Source organism: Coccinella septempunctata, chromosome 7 (assembly GCF_907165205.1).
Source record: "Coccinella septempunctata chromosome 7, icCocSept1.1, whole genome shotgun sequence".
In the NCBI taxonomy this organism is placed as follows: Eukaryota; Metazoa; Arthropoda; class Insecta; order Coleoptera; family Coccinellidae; genus Coccinella; species Coccinella septempunctata.
Genome location: NC_058195.1, coordinates 27,846,626 through 27,864,775, shown reverse-complemented (window position 1 = coordinate 27,864,775; position 18,150 = coordinate 27,846,626). Strand labels below are relative to the sequence as shown.

At 36.5% G+C, this 18,150-nt stretch overlaps 1 protein-coding gene across 6 annotated transcripts in view; it reads right to left on the bottom strand.

The window, feature by feature from the left end:
- LOC123317420 (chitinase-3-like protein 1) overlaps positions 1-18,150 on the bottom strand; it is a 215,351-nt gene that overhangs the window by 22,447 nt on the left and 174,754 nt on the right. For all 6 annotated transcript variants that reach the window (XM_044903944.1, XM_044903946.1, XM_044903948.1 and 3 more), the window contains one exon: positions 7,507-7,717. In XM_044903944.1, coding sequence (XP_044759879.1) covers positions 7,507-7,717 — 211 coding nt within the window. The remainder of the gene's footprint in view (positions 1-7,506; positions 7,718-18,150) is intronic.

Below are 18,150 nucleotides of genomic sequence, written 5' to 3'. Positions count from 1 at the left end.
CCCACAGAACTCGCCAAAAGCACTGCTGGCGATGATCACATAGCTAGCTTCCGTGCGAGCTCACACAGACTTCGAAATGAGAAGTAAATGAGAATTTCCTAAAGAACGCGTCACGAGACTTCGCAGAGAATTCGCCTTAAGATTTCGCAGGTTCTTGGAGACCAGTAACGGCAATTTGCTTATCGACGTGCCCTTTCGAATGGAAATGAGCCTCGTCGCTCCAAACAATGCGATTCACAGTTTGAAAACGCTCCAGCATCGTTTCACGAAATATTTTGGGTAAAACGAAGTCACTTTCTTTGAGTTTCTGCACGATTTTAATTTTGAATGGATGGATTCAGATCCTTACCAAAAATTTTATGAATAACTGCTCTTGGAAGTCCCAATGAAGCTGCCCTTTTTCGTATCGAGAGTCGTGGATTTTGACGTAAACTCTCTGCAACCAGTTCAATGTTTACGGGGGTCCTTTAAGATCGACTGGGACCTGTCTTTGAGGTGTTCATATAGCCGAAGCTGTTGTGCGGAATATCTGCACCCAGAAACGAATTAAACTCACACTCGATGCATCGCTTATCAGTCGAATATCGAAGTGTGAACAAAATTGTCGACGAGCAAGTGATCACTCGATCTTATGACTGAGAAATCCGCACGATCACTCTGATTCCAATGACACCACTAAGATGTCTGAAACTCTGGTGTATTCAATTCACTGATTCGATTTTGTTTTCAATTTCGTGGGGATATGGGATCAGTTTCGTTTTTCCCACTGTAGGTAGCGCTGTTTAGAATTTGACAGAGCATTGTCAATTGATTTTTGAAATTAATTTAAATACTTTCCTACGACTCACGAATATGTTGTATTATAAGCGATTATTGGTGTGTGTAAATGTTTCGAGAAAGGGGTGTAAAACATTCATTTATTCGACATGTCGTTCAGTAAGTTCAGTTTACTGATGGACAATCAAGAGCTACAGCTAATAATTCGGTGTTGTTGGAATTTGAGGCCGAACCAAATCAGATGAACGAACATTCGGGACGTATATAGCTGAGTTTTATGGCAACTTCAGCAATATTTCAAAGAAACTATATTGGAAATACTTAATGTAAATTGTGAGCATGTATTGAGAATCAGAAATACATAAATCTATTCGAGTCTGTTCTTCAAATATTCTTCCTGAGTAGATACAGTGAAAATTTCCATTCCGTCAACTGAATGGATATTTGACCAATCAACTGTGTTTCATTAAAATCTTATTGAATTACTCCCCTAACGAATTCAAGTTGTCAAACGGAAATTATCTTGAAGAAGAACAGTAAACACTCCATCGAAACCTTATTCGACAATGTTGAATTATTGACAGATTTGTTTTTACAACGAAAATTAAACTGTAAATCAGAAATATTCCTTACAGCTGACAAAATGGGCCAGTTCATTATTTACACTCGTTGATCGATATTCGATATCAACGCAAAACAAAATAAAACGAGAGAGTATCCGTTGGTAGAACAAGGATAGAACGAAGCAAATGACATGGTGCGCCGCCACGAAACTGATCCCATATCCCCGATTTTCTGAAATGTTGATGCTTGCAAAAAGTAACAAGTGCACACACCAGTGATTTAGACATCACTACCCTCCCCCCGTACCGTTTATTACTTTTTGAAATATTCGCATTTCAAAACATAAATTTGCCACCAGACACCCTGTATATAATCTATTTCAGTAATCACGTTCAATATTTTCTTCAACTTTGTCATTCGGAATGCTTTGTTTGGGTGAATTTTGATGAAACTCTTTACTTTGACCAGTTCAACCTTTTGTTGAAAAAAATTGCCTTACCTAAATATACCCTGTATTCCACATTTTGTCAAGTTTTTTGTTTTGTTTTCTGTATAAAAGTTTCTTCAAAATAATTTTTGTTCAAATTTTGAACGCTTATAAACGTTTTAAATGGAAATAGACATTCTGAAAATGGCAAAAATGGACGGCACGTTTTTGATCTCGATATTCAAACGTTTTTTTTTTCATGTTATAAGGGAAAACTCATTTTTCGACTTTTGAAATTGACCAACTTGACCGAACTGGATTTAAGTTTTTTATTGAAATATTAATAATATGTTTATGAAGGGTGTCTGTAAATGAATGCGAAGGACTTAGGGAAATGATGCCTCGATGAAAATACGCAGGGGTAGTTCCTATAATTTTTTTTCGAAATCTACCTCTCTTTCAAGATACAGCCTTTGGAAAGCAATGATGAGTTTTTGATTGTTTTTACGGGTTCTAAAAAACACTGAGTCATAAAACTATACATAATACGAAGCACTAAGTAGATGTTACTCATACAATTTTTAGATCTCAAAACTTATTATTAGGAGTTGAAAATAACGACCCCTTATGATTTTCCTTCAAAAATTGTTTGCGTGGGATAGATTTTGGAAAAATAAAATTCTCTTATTTTATCCCATTGGATTCTGTATAAAAAAGTCCCCTGCAAAATTTCGATACAGTCGATACCTTTCTCGGAATAAATAAAAACTTACAAGCAGTTCTGATCACTGTTCATTCCATTTCATCGTAAGTGTTCCATGGAATGAATATTCTAAGATATTGTATGTCTACTCGTATGTCTATGACAGGAAATAAAGATTTAATTACTTATTTCCGGATGAGAATTATATCTTTAATATTTTAATTCCACAAATCGAAATTTTTTTTGATTAATAAGCATAATTGACAACAGTACTTTTCATTATATTCCGGATGCAATAAAGCAAACTATAATAAATGTTCAAAATGACTACCTCTCGCTAAAATACATGCATCAAATCTTTGCCTCATAGACCTTCGTATTCTGTCGAATATCCCGGTAGTATTTCCAGCATGCCTAACCATACATTGAGAGAAAATTGTTGCTGGTGTCTAATTTCAACGATTTGGTATGATTGTTGTGAAATTTCATAATAGCATTTCTAGAAAAGTAGGCCTCATCGGTAAAAACACTAATGCCTAAAATATTGAGCAAGAATTTTGTACACTACCCAATTACAGAAATGTATTCGAAGAGGGAAATCGCGCTGAAGTAATGCATGGATACGCTGTGTATGGAGTTTATATAACAAATTTTCTTTTAATATATTCCACACAACATCTTTTGTAGTATTCATTTCTGTGGAAATTTTCCTGGTGCTGGATTTCGGTTGATTTTCTACAAAATTTAGTAATCCAAAACATCAGTTCTGACCGGCCTGTTTCGACCAGTATCTTGCATTCCTTTCCCGAATTTTCCTGTATCAGCTAGTCGTTGGGAATTTTTGTAAACATGCTATGATGGGGTAACTGCTCTCCGAATATAGGGTCTTGCATATGCCGAATTTCCATCGGCCAAACCGTAGCAAAAGTGGATATCTGCCAAATGCAAATTCGAATAAACCACCATTTTTATAACTGAGTAATTTATTTTATTACTGCAAAGTACTTATTAAAATAATTAAACTCTTCTGAAATTGAAACTGTAAGAGAGACACTTTTTTTCTTCTGTCAAAACCAACACTGAGCACAATTGATTTGAGAGATCGAATAGTAGCATCGTGTGAAACCATAAGAAATACTACAGGGATATTCGACAGAATACGAAGGTCTATGAGGCAGAGAATTGATGCATGTATTTTAGCGGGAGGTAGTCCTTCTATAGAACACTTATACTATGAAATGGAATGAACAGTGATCAGAACTGCTTGTAAATCGTTATGTAATACGAGAAAAATATCACTATGCAGTTGTTAATCTCGACTAAGAAATAATCTAAACGGAAGGTTGATCGGGTATGCAGTCAATACTCAAGTTTTTAGCTCTTTATTGTTATTGTGTATTGATAAATTCAAGTTCAGGCATCTCAGAAATTACCTCGATGAAAGAAATATGATGATAATATATAATGCACTTTGTCAATCGCATATCAAATATGGAATAATGGCCTGAGGAGGGGCGTATCAGTGTCACATGAGAAGAGTGGAAGTAGGTAGTGCAAAAATGGTTATTACGAGTAATTCACAGAAAACCGCAGTTGTTTCCATCGAATGATCTATATGCAGTATCTGAAGCGATGTATCCCCATCAACTGTTTGTCTTTCAGATGTTGACTGCAATATCCTCCAATAAGATCAAAATCCAACTGAATACCAACAGTTATGAAACCAGAGGGGGGACCACGAACTACTGGGTGCCGAAAGCAAGGAAGAGAATTGGCCAGAGATGTTACACTTACCTCGCCCCGCGCATTTACAACGAGACTCCAAGAGAAATAAGAGAGATCCGGAGTGCAAAGAAAAGAAAATATAAAATCAAAGCGTGGATTTATGAAATGAGGAGACAATATTTCAATTTGTTAATCAATCCTAGTAAACGAGAGATAGGGGTATGCAAGTGTTGTTGTGCTTCTCTTTGTTTTGTATATTTGTGTGGAAATGCGAATGTTTTGCTTTGTATCATGGAAATTTGTCCAACATATTGGCTGCTGTAAATTGTTTCTTTTTGTTTTTGATTATATATCGCGTACAGGCGCAAGCCTATGCGATTAATGTTTATGTCAAACTTTATTATTATTCATTAATAATTCACATGAAAAAGAGAAAATTTATATTCTATGACCATGGATTATTGATATGAAACAGATTTATTAATTTTACTCTACGTAAGACATAAATTCAGAAAATCCTAAATAACTCACGAATTTTCCATTTCCAGAGCATTGACATATTATATATATATATTCTTTTGAATGTCAGCAATACATTTTTAGTTATCGAACAATATAGCATATGTATGAGTTTCAGCAAAGGTTAGTGTAACGGGGTACCATACAATTTGGAGTATGATACAAGAGCTTAGGGAAAAAACCTCCGTAAAAAAAACCCTGTCTCCCCGTGAGTAGTGTAGTGATGTCAAATTTGTTTACAGAATAAGCTTTTAATACTGAAGGGCTTCCTTTCAATTGACATAAAAATTTCTTTATCGTCTTTCCATTTCGAAATAATATCTGAAACAAAGAAACAGAGCAGAAAACGAGTAAAAAATGAATAATAAAGCCTTCATCCAAACTCATTCTGAGACTTGATGATGACTGAAGAAAAAAAAAAATAATCATAGGTACATAACTTGTTTTTCAATTGCATTGGGAGGAATATCATCTCTGCATCAAAAATCTTCTGCTGATCTTGGTGGAGGATCACCCTCGTCGTTAGAAATGCCTTCAGTACTCAAATTAATAATAGCCAAATCTTGCTTTTGACTGGGAGGGTCTTTCGACATATTAGAACACTGTCATTATTACTCTTAGCAAAATCCAACGCAATCATAAAAAATTAGGGTTTCAATTTTAAAAACGAAGTTATGGGCAAATCTTTATCCCCATTTTTGACACAACATTTGGAACAACCTGTGGCTAGTTTTTCGAAATTCAGAAAATGTACAATATTCCCACATTCTTGGACTTCAAAAGTGTGAAAACGATTTGTGCGATATTCAGAATAGGAATATCGAACATTAGTCTGAATACGAATATCTCCCTTTTTTTAGTTTTTTCTCAATATTATGAAAATATTTGGACGAATGCAACGATTTGAACAGAAATATATTCAGAATTGAATACTCTATCATATCAGAAACGAAAAAATAGACAAAAAAAATTATTTCCATTCGTTGTATAACTGAAAGTGCTCACGCTTCAAGAATATTTTAGCTCAGTAGATAATGTATACCCTGTATATTGTCAGGAAATTCTTCGATAAATTATTGAAAATCATTACACTTAAAAAGACATGAATCAAAAAACGTCAAAACCTCCCTTTAGCCTTAAAAAAGGACAAGACATTGTCCCAAAGCTAGGCTAAGACAATAAAGAGCTAAACACTTGAGTATTGACTACATCTACATACCCGATCAACCTTCCGTTGAGAAGAATATCGACTGTTTCGAAATTTTGCAAGAGACTTTTTTTCTCCAGAATCGAATAAAAAGCCATAAGAGAATTATATTTTTCGGAAATCAATCCCACGAAAACAATTTTTGAAGGAAAGTCGTAAGGGGTTGTTATTTTCAACCCCTAATAATCAAGTTATGAGATCTAAAAAAATTGTGTGAGTAACATCTACATAGCGCTTCATATAATGTGTATAGTTTTTATGACTGACTATTTTTTAGAACCCGTGAAAACAGTTAAAAACTGTCAACTCGTCATCGCCTTCCAAACGCTGTATCTAAGAAGGGAGGTAGATTTCTAAAAAAATTTTATCGAGGAATCATCTCCTTTAGTCCTTCGCATATAATAGCTTATATTTTAAAAACAAAAAGTAACTATTAAATCACTCTGTGACGGACTGAAAGAAATCTTGGACTACACCAATGAATTCTACATAAAAAAGTGAATATGAATGTTGCATTTGTTTCTTGAGATTACTGAAACTTTACGAAATAAAGGCACCAATTCAAATCGAAAAATGAGTTTCCACTTATAACTTGAGAACAATAGAAGATTGAGGGATGCTGTTTTGGCCATCCCTTTTTCCTCAGCTCCTACGGTTATTGACCTGACATTCGATCCCATCGAATTCTGCTTACCCTGTATATATATGCTACAATACATCTTAAGAGTATCCCAAGAATGTTTTTCAATATATAACCTTGAATATCGTTAGTATCTCGTGTCATCCTACTAACATTCCGAATGTTTTATTGAACTATGAATCTCGAAAGTTCCATATGTTCAACAGAATGACACTATTTTCCTTCTAATATGGAGAAGTTGGTTTCGGCCATAGAACTATAAATATATAGAATTTGAGCTTTCCGCTAATAAGTATACAAAAGTGTAGGCCAAGATTCAGCTCTCGTTGGCGATGTACGCAAGAGTTGTGAATTTTTTCGCATAAGAAGAAGCTGAGAAGAGGCACGTCATTATGCTCATTAATTTTCGCGGGATTCAGACAAAACCAACTAGATGTTTCAGGTTTGATTTCTAGGATCAAATTATAGGTAGATATAGAAATATGTGGTTTCGGCCCCCCGCCCCAGCCCAAGCTTTGAAAATGTAACTACCATGCTGAGCCCCTCCGGTGTTACTTTCATTAAACATGAAGCTCTGCCATAATATCATTCTGGGTGCGAGACTGATATTCAAACAACGCTGAACTCGCCAATTTGATATTTTCAACTGAGTCAAGCATTTCGGGTCATCAGCTCCAAAGCTATATGAATAGGCGACTGGTATCAATGGCTTGACTAGATTTCTGGTTTTGTATATTTCTTCTGATCTGTGTGAAAATAAAGCAGCGTTCCAATAGCACTTGCAGCAAATGTGAATCAATAAATAAATCATATCGCATTTGCCAATATCAATTAAAAGGAAAGAATTCTCAAACGTTTTTGGCCATTGGCTTCAGAACACTTAGTAAATGAATTGACTGGGGAACCTGGAATAAAAACTGAAAAGTAAATTATTGAGAACTGACCTTATATTTCATACTTTCTTCATTCTCAAATGAAACCCATTCGGATCCATTCGTGACATATGGACTCTTGGTCTCCTCATCGAATACGGGAGATAGACTTTGAATCTGCATAAATTCACAAATGGTTCCATATTTGGCTGACCCACCACCTCCTAACACACCATCACCAACAGATGGAGCACCCAAATAAGTTTTGTTGGGAGATGCCAACCTAGAATATATAATGAATAGTAAATGAGATTATCTCATCAAGTTTTTCTTATAATTCAGAACAAAACCCAAGAATCCAACCAGATGTGATAACAATAACATTTTCGCTCGGAGAAAAAAAAATTGATCATTTTCTTTATCAAAACAGTAAAATTTATGGTCTGGAATTTTTACTGTTGTGTTTTTGTGCAACGAAAGATCTAAGTGCGGTATCTAGTATTTGAACAATGATTTTAAGCGATAAATCCTAAAATAGTTATTTATAGTGTGGAAAGTGATACTTTTCCGCAAGAGACTCCATCCCCTTCCTAGGTATTCGTCTTTCAAATCTTCGGATGATCTCCTCATTTCGTACCGTTAGCGTACATGATTCGCTAACAGTTTTGTATGTTTTGGGTACACTTGTCTCTATCACGTCTATATCGCATAAGCAAGAATAAGTTGTGAACCATTTGCTTGGAAGAGCCTTGTTTCCATTTTGGAGTCCCTTACGACCTTCTCCAGGGCAACATTAAAAAGAATAGGAGACAGCGCGTTACCCTGCTTCAGTTCCGTATTTACCCTGAATATGTCCGACAACTTGCTCCCAACTTTCACTCTACATTTGGATCCTTCTACACAAGCTCTGGTTAGCCTTATAATTTTATGAGATATCCCAAATTCTGCCATTGTCTCCCAGATCTTAACTCTTTTCACACTATCATATGGATATCGGTGTATCTGCCGATTAAAATCGCAACTCTTTTCTGGTAGCTGTCTAATTCTGAACAGTTGATCGGTTGTGGATCGGTTTAAATCCGAATAAACCAGCCAAGCTACGACTTGTTTTCGATGCTTCTTCAAAGTCGTGTGGAACTTCCCCAAATGAAAATTTACTTGCTGGACCAGACCTCTTACAACCATTGGTGGAAGTATTGATAAAGTTTAGACAACGAAAGATCGCCTTCTGCAGTGATGTTCGTGAGATGTTCCATCAAGTCAAGATCATTACTTCGGATCAATGCTCCCAAAGATTTCTCTGGAGAGAAGGAAATACCGAAAAACCACACGATGTTTACGAAATGCAGGTCATGACATTTGGTGCTACCTGTTCTCCGACTTGCGCACAATTCGTTAAGAATTTGAATGCCCGACAACTAACACAAAGACAAGATATTTTGGACGCTATTGAGATGAAACACTATGTCGATGATTATTTAGACTGCACCGACACTGTAGACGAAGCCTTAGAAAAGATTTTTGAAGTGAAACGTATTCAAAATTTGGGTGGATTTGAATTAGTTGACTGGACATCAAACTCTAAAGATGTTATGGATGCTCTTTCTACACAAGAAGATTTTATATGCAAAGATCTTGATTTGGACTCTGATAGGTCGATACAACGAATTTTAGGACTTTCCTGGGATTCAAAACTAGATAGCTTCTGTTTTAAACTGAAATCCAACATTTTTGAGGTCGAAACCAGAAATGGCACAACGAAAAGACAAATTCTGAAAATAGTGATGTCCATTTTCGACCCATTAGGACTTATTGCTAATTTGACAGTACGAGGAAGAATCCTCATTCAAGATATATGGAAATCCGGAATTGGTTGGGATGATTCAGTCGAACATGAACAATATAAGACATGGAAATTATGGCTTTTGGATCTTCAAAAAATTACAAATATTTCTATACCTAGGTGCTATTCAACGAGTATTTCTAAGGCTGAAAGAGTAGAGTTACATATATTCTGTGATGCGAGCAAAAGGGCGTACGCTTCTGTAGCTTACCTACGAATGATCGCCCAGACATCAATCGATGTATCTTTAATTTTTGCTAGAGCTAGGGTGGCACCGAACAAACCGATTTCAATTCCGAGACTCGAACTTCAAGCCGCTTTAATGGGAGCAAGAATCAAGAAAATGCTGATCAAAACGTTAGAAATCAAAATTGACAAAACGTACCTATGGACTGATTCAACAATAGTACTTCACTGGATCAAAAACGATGGGAGTAAACTGGGGCAATTTGAATCTCATCGCGTAGGTGAAATTCAAGAGTCAACAGACAGTTTTGATTGGCATTGGGTTCCATCCAAGTCAAATGCTGCCGACAATGCCACAAGAACCTATTTTGATGATGGAAATAATTTGGATTTCACTCGTTGGCATAATGGACCAGAATTTCTACAACTCCACGATGAAATGACATGGCCGATCAAGAGAACCGACTGTGGGGGAATTTTGAAAAATTGTGAAGATGAAGAAGATTCAACCGATAGAATTTTTGGCCACTATTCTAGAAAATGATTCCTGTTTACCGGATATAAACCGTTTTTCCAAATGGATCAGGTTGATTAGAGCCACGGCCTGGGTGCTGGTAGTCGCTAAATTGTTGAGTTCAAAACTTCGTTCCAAAAATAGTCAAATTATAGCAGAAATTACCACTTCAGACCTTGAAGAAGCTGAAATCAGATTAATCAAGCAATGTCAACTGGAAAGTTTTCCAGAAGAAATCTCTTTCTTAAAGAAAAGCATGTGCTTGAAGAATCAGAGTAGACTAAAACAACTTTCACCGGTCATGGATAAAAATGGAGTTTTGGTAGTGAGTGGACGGACTGACTTGGCCACACAAATGGAAATGACAACCAGAAGACCCATAATATTGCCATCTAAACATAGGTTGACTAAATTACTACTGCATCATTACCATGAACAATGTGCTCATCAAGGTATCGAAACTGTATTGAATACTGCTAGACAAAAATTTTGGATTATTGATGGTAGATCAGCCGTGAAGACCATATTTGCAGAATGCGAAAAAATTGTGAACTCTAGACCAATCACGAAAGTATCTGTTGATCCTGATGACTTGGAGGCCTTAACACCAAACCATTTTCTTTTGGATGCTACAAATTATTCGACAGCTTTCGAATCTGAAAATGGAAATTTAAGGGGACAATGGAGACGAGCTCAAGAGTTAAGAAACTCGTTCTGGAAAAGATGGACGAGGGAATATCTACCGACTTTGACCAAAAGAACGAAGTGGAGGAACGATGGCAGACCTATGAAGCTACATGATGTAGTTATAGTTATAGATGATACCGCTCCTAGAAAATCCTGGAAACTCGGATTAATTGAAAAGATTTTTCCGGGCCCCGATGGAAAAATTAGAGTCGTTCAAGTGAAAACAGCGAATGGTTCTTATAAACGACCTGTTGCCAAGTTATGTAGATTGGATATCGAAGATAGTGGACAAAGATGATACTTCTGCCACGGCGGGGAGAAATGTTATGTTTTGTTGAATTTATATATTTATCACACCCTTAGAAATTTGTTTGAAAAATAATAGTAGGTCCCTTGATGACAATAGTTGTAATAAAATGTCAATGTGAAGTGACTATAAAAAAGACAAGTTTGAGATACATCGGAATTTTTATTTACTGTGAGACGACTTAACACTAAGAATTTATCAATATATCCTCGTATATTCGATACGACTTTGTATGCTACGTTTATAAGCGATATTGCTCTGTAATTTTTGCATACCATTCTGTCTCCTTTTTTATGTAAAGGGATCATTATTCTTTTTTTCCAGTCTTCTCGTTTTTCCATAGTTGTGATGAGTTAGTGTAGTTGAAATGTTACTGTGCTTCCGGCATTTTTCAAGAGTTCGCCGGTTATCGCCAAAGTGTTTCAAATTGAATACTCAAAATTAATACCGTATGTGTTTGAGGTACACATGTTCCTTAGATGGTATAATAATGAAATGACCTTTGAGTGTTTGCTCTTCAAGGATAAACTATTATGAAAAAATTCTTCCTGCAAATCGGTTGGGTATAGCTAGTATCCTATGAATTTGTAGTACCGGGTGGTGTCGTCTTCAGAATTCTTCCGAAAAACCAAAATATAATATTCTTTGTAACATTATTAGCTTGAAGTTGAAGTTCAAACCTTTTTTACTTACTGACACTATCATGAGGTACTGATAGGTATGTACAGGGTGGGCAAATTTCTATATATATATATATATATATATATATATATATATATATATATAGACAATGATTAAGGGGTGTGGGAAATGATTGGTGTTATATTTGTACTCTCTTCTTTATTTCATATGTCTACGTTTCGATCCACATTGGGACCTTCTTCAGGACAACTAAAAAACATGAATATAAATCAGCACATAAATGAAGGACAAACAATAAGATGACCTACCGAAATACAGAGGTGTTCAAGTTGTTTCCAGAGTTACAGCAATCATAACAATAATACACAGTTAACACAGGGTAGACTGTCAGGAGGTGCATATATCCAAATGAATATGATAAATCCTATATAGCCTGCAGCAATGAAATTATAATCGACACAAAGAGGCACATTCGGAAGTTTCTAAACTATAGAGCATCTAAGAGAGGTTAAACGAAGCGGAGCATAGAACCAGGTGGAAACCCGTGAACATAAAACCATGAAATGGCCTCAAGGAATTGTCATATTTTTTTCATTTATTACATTAATTATTTATAAGATGTTGTTATTGTGTTATTTCTAATTCAATTTATTATATTTATTTATTTATTTTGTTTTATTCATTAAATGTCCCATCATTATCACCATCACATTTCCTGTCTGTTCACTCATTCACCCTTATCCAGTCATCTTCCCCACACCTCGGTATCACTATTCCAGTCTTTTTCTTCCATCAGTCAATTGTTCTCCCCTTTATTTGTCCTCGTGATTCACTCTCACTAAAACACGGTTCGGTAAACAGGTCCCTCTCACCGACCACATTACCCGGTTCTTAATCACATATCAGGTTCGAAATTGACTAAGTATAACTTTTGCCAACCTTTCACTCTCACTGAAGGATGGAAAAAGTGGGTGGAAATTCAAACGTCCGCGGCTCATCCACCATCCAGTGTACCCATTTCAGCTCCACTTAGTGGCCTCGCCATCTCTCTCTCACTGAGTTGGTCGAAACGGATCAGATATGTGTAGATACTACTGATGTTATTGATGTCTCTTCTATAATTCATAGAATTGACCTGTCGTATGATGTGGTACATTTCTAGGAAACATCGTTTGCTTCCATTCCGCTCAGAGTCAAGGACCTGGACAGAGTCATAGTCCATGAGATGATCCCTGTTCCTGGTATGGTCAGCCAATGCACAAATCTTTTTGGGGTTTTTTATGTCGCTCTTATGCTGTGTCAATCTTTTCTTTAATTGTTGTGATGTCTGGCCTATGTAAACCTCCTCACATACAGAGCAAGGGACTAAATATACTACGCCACTCTTGTTCATGGTGTTGATTCTTTCTTTTGTGCGACTAAAAAGTTTATCAATCTTAAATTCCGATCGGGGTATCAGTCTCACGTTTGAGGTTCTTAGGAGACTGATCAATGCATTGGTTAGACCCTTGATCAACGGAATGGACGAATAGATAAGGTTGACGTCTGTTGTGGCGGATGCGCTCGTGTCTCCATTTCGTTGTCGTTCAGGTGGACTGGAACTGGAACCGTAGATTAGCCTATTCAATAGATTTCTGGGGTATCCATTCTCCATCATCAACTGATGTAAGAGTCTGAGGTTCTTCTGCCTTAAGGAGTGGTGGGAAATTCTCAAGATGCGATTTTTTAACCCCAACACCATGTTTACTTTCTGCGAATGTGCATGATTGGAAAGATAGTGTAAATATCTTCCTGAAGCGGAAGGTTTCTGGTACCAGTCAAGGATCAGCTTGTTATCAGATGCCCTAATGACCCTTGTGTCCAAAAAAGGGACACTTCTGTTGGTTTCCTCCTCTAGAGTAAATTGTATGCGGTTGTGTTGGGAGTTGAACTTGTTTAGGAGGTAAGTTACTTCGTCTTCAGGCACCGAACAGATGATGTCATCCACGTATCTTTTTATCAGTGGGATGTAAAAAAGGACTCCTATGAGTGCATTATCGAGTACAAACTCCATCACAATCTCTGCAATGGGTGAGCTGGAGCTGGAGCCCATTGGGGAGCCCAAAATCTGAAGGTAAAAGTTGCCATTGAATATGAAGTAATTGGATTCAAAAAGAAACCTGACAATGGCCATGAAGTCCTCCCTTGGTATGGTGGTATGGCAGGCTATGGCTTCCCACTTCTCTCCGATAGCTGACAATGTAAGCTCTAATGTTATGTTGCTGAAGAGTGAGACGACGTCGAGACTGATCAACACATAGTTGTCCGGGAGCTGAATCTCACTGATGTAGCTTGCGAAGGAAAAGGAATCTTCTACGTGGTATCTGCTCCTCGTGGTCGATAGGTAGGAAGACAGAATATTGGTCACAAATATAGATAAGTTTGCTGTGGGGGTGTTGATGCAAGACATAATAGGCCTCAGGGTTAGGGTGGGCTTGTGTACTTTGGGTAAGCCGTAAAATCTCGCTGGGATCGAATTGTAATTGTACATCTGCTTACCTTGTACTTGGGTTATGTGGCCTTTATTGGCCAGACTCTTAATCAGTGAGTTGCCTAGATTCTGTATCTTTGTGGTGGGATCTCTGTGTAAATGTTTGTACTGTTGTGTGTCCTGCAATAAGGTGTCTACCAATTCCATGTACTGGGCCTTGTCCATCAATACTGTTACACTGCCTTTGTCCGCTCTTAAAACCAGTAATTCCTGATGTTCCCTGAGGTAATTCCTACAGTGAAAAAACTCTCTCTGGTATATATTGTTTGTGCTTTTCCTGGGATTGATGTGGTTAGTGATCACATTAGTAGTTTGCGCACGTTTTATGTTCTTCCCCTCTTCTGAAAGTGCACTGTTGAGGTTAATGATATATTCTACGTCCGCTAGCAATCTGGGAATCGAGATCAGCCTCGTGGGGAGGTCTATGCTGAACTTAGGTCCGAGTGCTAGGAATTTCAACACTCTATCAGGTACTATGGTGGAACTGATGTTATTTACCCATTTTTCCTGTGGATTCACCTTCCTGAGTTGCTCATCTATAAGTGCTCTTATTTTTCTCCGATTTCTATCTCTGATGGTTGAGAATTGCCTGTTGTATCTGCTGGTTTGATAGTGTCTGAATTGATTCAACACCTCTCTTGGGAGGGTGTTCTCCAGAATCTGCCACAATCTGGAGAGCTCACCTTCCATTCTTGCAATTTTTGTCACAGTTACAGTGATCTCGAATTTAAGTTATGATTGCTGTAACTCTGGAAACAACTTGAACACCTCTGTATTTCGGTAGGTCATCTTATTGTTTGTCCTTCATTTATGTGCTGATTTATATTCATGTTTTTTAGTTGTCCTGAAGAAGGTCCCAATGTGGATCTAAACGTAGACATATGAAATAAAGAAGAGAGTACAAATATAACACCAATCATTTCCCACACCCCTTAATCATTGTCTATAATTGTTCGGGAATTAAACCAGTGTGTATATATATATATATATATATATATATATTCTTTTTATAAAGAGCATTACAATCTTGAACAGCAAACAATAATTATAGCATGTGTATGAGATACAGTTTTAGCAGAGGTTAGCGTAACGGGGTACCATACAAATTGGTGTATGATACAAGAGCTTAGGGAAACACCTCAGTAAAAAAAACCTTTCTCCCCGTGAGTGTAGTGGATTGTAATTGTTCACGAAATAAGCTGAAATATTTCATATTGAAGGGCATCTTGCACTGCAAAAATTGATTGTTTCTCCAACAAAAAGGAAAATCCAGAAAGTCTTCTTCAAGATACCAGAAACTTTTATCTGAAATAAAGAGAAAACAAAAGCAGAAAAACGTAAAATAATAAAATTAGATTCAATATGTCAGATTGACCTAAAATTGACAACCCAATTCAAAAAAAATTCGGAAACTGCGTGTATAGCTCTAAAAACCATCCTGAAATTTATAAATTGGACAATGATTAACTAGATGATTTATGGTTTCTTCTGGTTCCCCGCATTCACAACTGGGGCTTTCAACTGAATTCCACCTGAAAAGTATGCTATTGCAACGTCCGTGACCTTTTCTTATACGATTCAGAATACACCATATTTTCCTGGGAAGATCAAAACCAGGAACTCTATTCGAAGGATCAGTTAATAATTCTTTGTTAAAAATAGTGCACCTATTCCATTCAGACTGCTAAAGGTCTTTGTCCCTTATATTCGAATTAAGAAAAGAGTTGGACCATAAAGGTTTACGCGACTTCAGTCTTGGAATGGTATTTTCGGGAATATAGGATAGAATTGGGAACGAGTCTGGATAGGATTGGAATTTTTTCCATGAATTCATAACCGCAGTCTGTCTACGAATATGAGGCGGTAAAATGTTTGAAAGAACTGTTAACCATTGAATAGGTGAAGATCTAATGATTCCAGTTATGGTTCTCATGGAAAGATTCAGTTGTGCATCAATTTTCTGCACATGAGCACTATTAATCCAAACGGGGCAACAATATTCAGCAGCCGAAAAAACCAAAGCTAGGGCGAAGAGTGGCTGCATCAGCACCCCATGAAGTGCCAGCTAGTTTATGGAGAATATTATTCCTGGTTTTTAACTTTAGACGCAAACTTTCCAAATGGGCTTTGAAATTCAGCGAGGAATCCAGCTTAACTCCTAGATATTTCGGATTGAAGTTATGTTCCAAAAAAGAATTACCGAAAACTACACTCAATTTTCTATATTTTCGATGATTATTCAAATGGAAACACGAAACCTCGGTTTTATTTGGGTTGGGACGCAAACGCCACTCGAAAAAGTAATTTCTCAAAATTTCTAAATCTGTAGATAAATTATTTTCTATGCATCTAAAATCAGAATGACGGAAAGCGAGGGCAATATCATCAGCGTAAATAAATTTCTCAGAAGAAGTCGTAGGCATATCACACAGATATAAATTTCCATGTTTCAACACTACAGTTTTCAAACCAGAGGAGATAGACAAAATCTGATACCCTATTTTCGTTCTCTTTTTTTGAGAAACTAACAAGAGTAGTAGTCATTTTTGGCCACCTTCTTTTGTTTTCGACTTAAAAGCGAAAATAGGAAAAATGGCTATTTCGAAATAAATTTATATCTCCGCTAATACTGATTGTAGAGCTCTGAAATTAAAACATTATACAGGCACTCTTTTTAGTAGAATCCAGTGGCGTGTTTGCCTTTTTAGCAGGATTTTTAATTACGAAGCTATGACCCAAAATTCTGTTTTTTTTGAATGGAAAAATTAGATTTCTGTGCAATTTTTTCTGATTTCAAAACTATATAGCATCATATGGTTTGTATCAATATAAATAATAGAAAATGGCCAAAAACCTTTTTTTTTTCAATATTTCTATGGTTTCTACTTTTGATGAGAACAGAAAAATGTAGCATCTTATGATTACCACATTCTCTCTCTATTAGTCCTTTCATTTCTATGCTTCTCACTCAATTTCTCCAAGATTCAAATTATGTCAAAATTGGTAAAAGCATGGAAAGAATGACTAAAATAACTAGAGATGGATTGATGGATGAGGGGATAAAGGAACGGGTAGTTCTGGGCAGGAAGGCGATATCAATGTTGAATGGAGTTTTATGGGATCAAAGAATATCCAAAGACAACAAAAAGAGAATATATAATACCATTGTAAGAAGTATGATAACCTATGGAAGTGAAGTTTGGCGGTTGAAAAAAAGAATGGAGAATGTACTGTTGACGACCGAGATGGATTTTTGGAGGAGGGCAGCAGGAAGATCTAGGACTGAAAGGATAAAGAATGAAAGAATAAGAGACATCATGGGTATAAAACACACAATTGTGGACGACATCAGAACAAAACAATTGGTATGGTTTGGGCATGTCCAACGAATGCCAGAAGACAGAATACCCAAACAGACATTGCTGTGGAAACCACTTGGGAGAAATAGAAGAGGTAGACCAAGGCTGAGCTGGAGAGAGGGAATTGACAGAGAACTAAGAGATAGAGACATACCTGAGGATTTGTGGACAAATAGAGAGGAGTGGAGATTGGGTGTCGGAAAACGACGTAGAACGTTTTGAGCCGGCTTACATATATGGAAAGAATGACATTGCCGGAAGGAGACTGTTCTTGTTATAGGAAGCTCTATTTTCTGTGCTCGTCAAAAGTTCAAACCAGAGAAATATTGAGAAAAAAGGTTTTTGACCATTTTCTATTATTTATATCGACACGAATCATACAGTGTTATATATTTTTGAAATCAGTTAAAATTAAGCTTTCAAAAAATTGCACAGAAATCTAGTGTTCCCATCTAAAAAAACATAACTTTGGGTCATAACTTAGTAATTCAAAATCCTGCTAAACTGACAAGCACGCCACTGAATTCTACTTGAAAAAGTGCCTGTATAATGTTTTAATTTCAGAGTATTAGCGGAGATATAAATTTATTTCGAAATCACCATTTTTACAATTTTCGCTTATAACTCGAAAACAAAAGAAGGTGGCCA